We start from the raw sequence: 1,658 nt of genomic DNA, 5'->3' as shown, positions 1-1,658 counted from the left end.
AAGATGATAAGCTAAAGAGTCCTTCAATTATTTCCTCATTGTTTTTAAAATTTTATAATTACTTATAAGTGTTTACAGTTTTTTTTTTATCACGTACGACACTTCAAGTAGTTAGTTAACTGAAATAGGAAATGTTTATCAATTGATATAGATTAAAGAGAGACAACATACCATATAGTTTTTTATACTAATATGTCCTATGTGTAAAATCATTAAAATGTAATTTACACCAGTTATAGCATATTAATGTTCTCCCTCAATTATTTTTAGGCCTATTATGACGAGAAGTTCATATAATAACAAGCTTGTACTAACAATTATTAAACTATAATAAGTAATTAAACGATACTAGACCTTAATTTAACATTTAATTTCAACTTTAACTTCCACGAGTTTTATAAATAATATCCATCTTTATCAAACTTTAAATTGTAGTGAAACATAATGGACCATCTTTCTATTTATATTGGGTTTCTTGTTATTCAAGATTGCAGTTGAATTCACAATTACTGGTATTAAATTAAAACGGACATATAAGAAACAACTAATCAATTTTAAAGTGTGTTTTATTATTATAAAATCACTACATAACTCTTCATGAGCGTACGAAAAAAAAACAGTTGCATTTTAAATAAATTTTTATTGTGATTATAATTCGCGGACGCATGGTCAGGGTTATCGTTGTAATTAAGAACAGGTTTTGTAGTTTTTCATTTAATTTGTATGGTCAGTATTTGATGCTATAAAATATACGTTAGATTGTAAAGAGACACAGTATTGTTACATCTCGAAGTGGTGCAGTGGTCCAACATGTTTAGATTTCAAAATATTCTTGCGTTCTTTTGTCTTGGGTTGGCGCTCTGTGAATCCGCATTTGGTAATTACTTTATGGTTCCATTTTATCGATTTTAATTAGGTATTTATCGAGTTTAATTGGTGCTATAATAATTATTCTGTATTTTGACTTAAAAGCGCTTCTTTGATTTAAAAGCGCTTCTAAACGAAGCCTGGTTTAATAAGTAAATGTTTGAGTTTGAAACGTATGTTGATCAAATTTATTTAAATATTAAGTTATTAACAAGTGTATTCATTGTAGAGGCTAAATTTTGTATCTCAAAAATTATTTATTATGTATTTAATGATATGGATACTGTTATTATCTTATAAACAAAAAGTCACTTCCTTTTATTAGCACAGGTTATTAGAGCATTTAAACAAAGGCTAATTTTACAAAATTTTCCTCTGTTTTGAATAACATTTGTGTAAATAAAATCGGTATTTTACTGTGCGAAATTTATAATCAAACAAGTATAGTATTGTTCTTCTATGTGGATACATCTTTCTCATTAATTAATGTGAAATTATGCACACCGTAATAATAAAGAATATTTGTCTACAAATACTATATTAAGAGTGTACTTTCGTTTTTATATTAAACAAGCTGTTTACCCCGGTTTCACCCGTGGTACATATATAGCCTATATATAGGTGATTGAATGTTTAAAATCGGTCTAGGCGTACACGGGGGATGGCATGACCAAGGGAAATAGGGAAAGAAAAATAAATATAAATAAATATTTCCTTTTTAACACGCTTTTATTAGCTTCACTTGTATGTTTGTATGTATGTAACTCACACTCGTTTTTCTCCCACTTCCC

General features: G+C 27.8%; 1 protein-coding gene across 1 annotated transcript in view; it reads left to right on the top strand.

Annotated features, from left to right (window-relative positions):
• The first annotated feature begins 744 nt into the window (after positions 1-744).
• The window catches only part of LOC119833879, a 4,934-nt gene continuing 4,020 nt past the window's right edge, over positions 745-1,658 (top strand). The window contains exon 1 of the mRNA XM_038358096.1: positions 745-877. Within this exon, the coding sequence (XP_038214024.1) occupies positions 811-877 (67 nt within the window). The 5' untranslated portion in view covers positions 745-810. The remainder of the gene's footprint in view (positions 878-1,658) is intronic.

This window comes from Zerene cesonia, chromosome 18, assembly GCF_012273895.1.
Source record: "Zerene cesonia ecotype Mississippi chromosome 18, Zerene_cesonia_1.1, whole genome shotgun sequence".
Classification (NCBI taxonomy): Eukaryota; Metazoa; Arthropoda; class Insecta; order Lepidoptera; family Pieridae; genus Zerene; species Zerene cesonia.
Note: the sequence above shows the minus strand (reverse complement) of the source record. Positions and strands in the feature narration are given on the sequence as shown.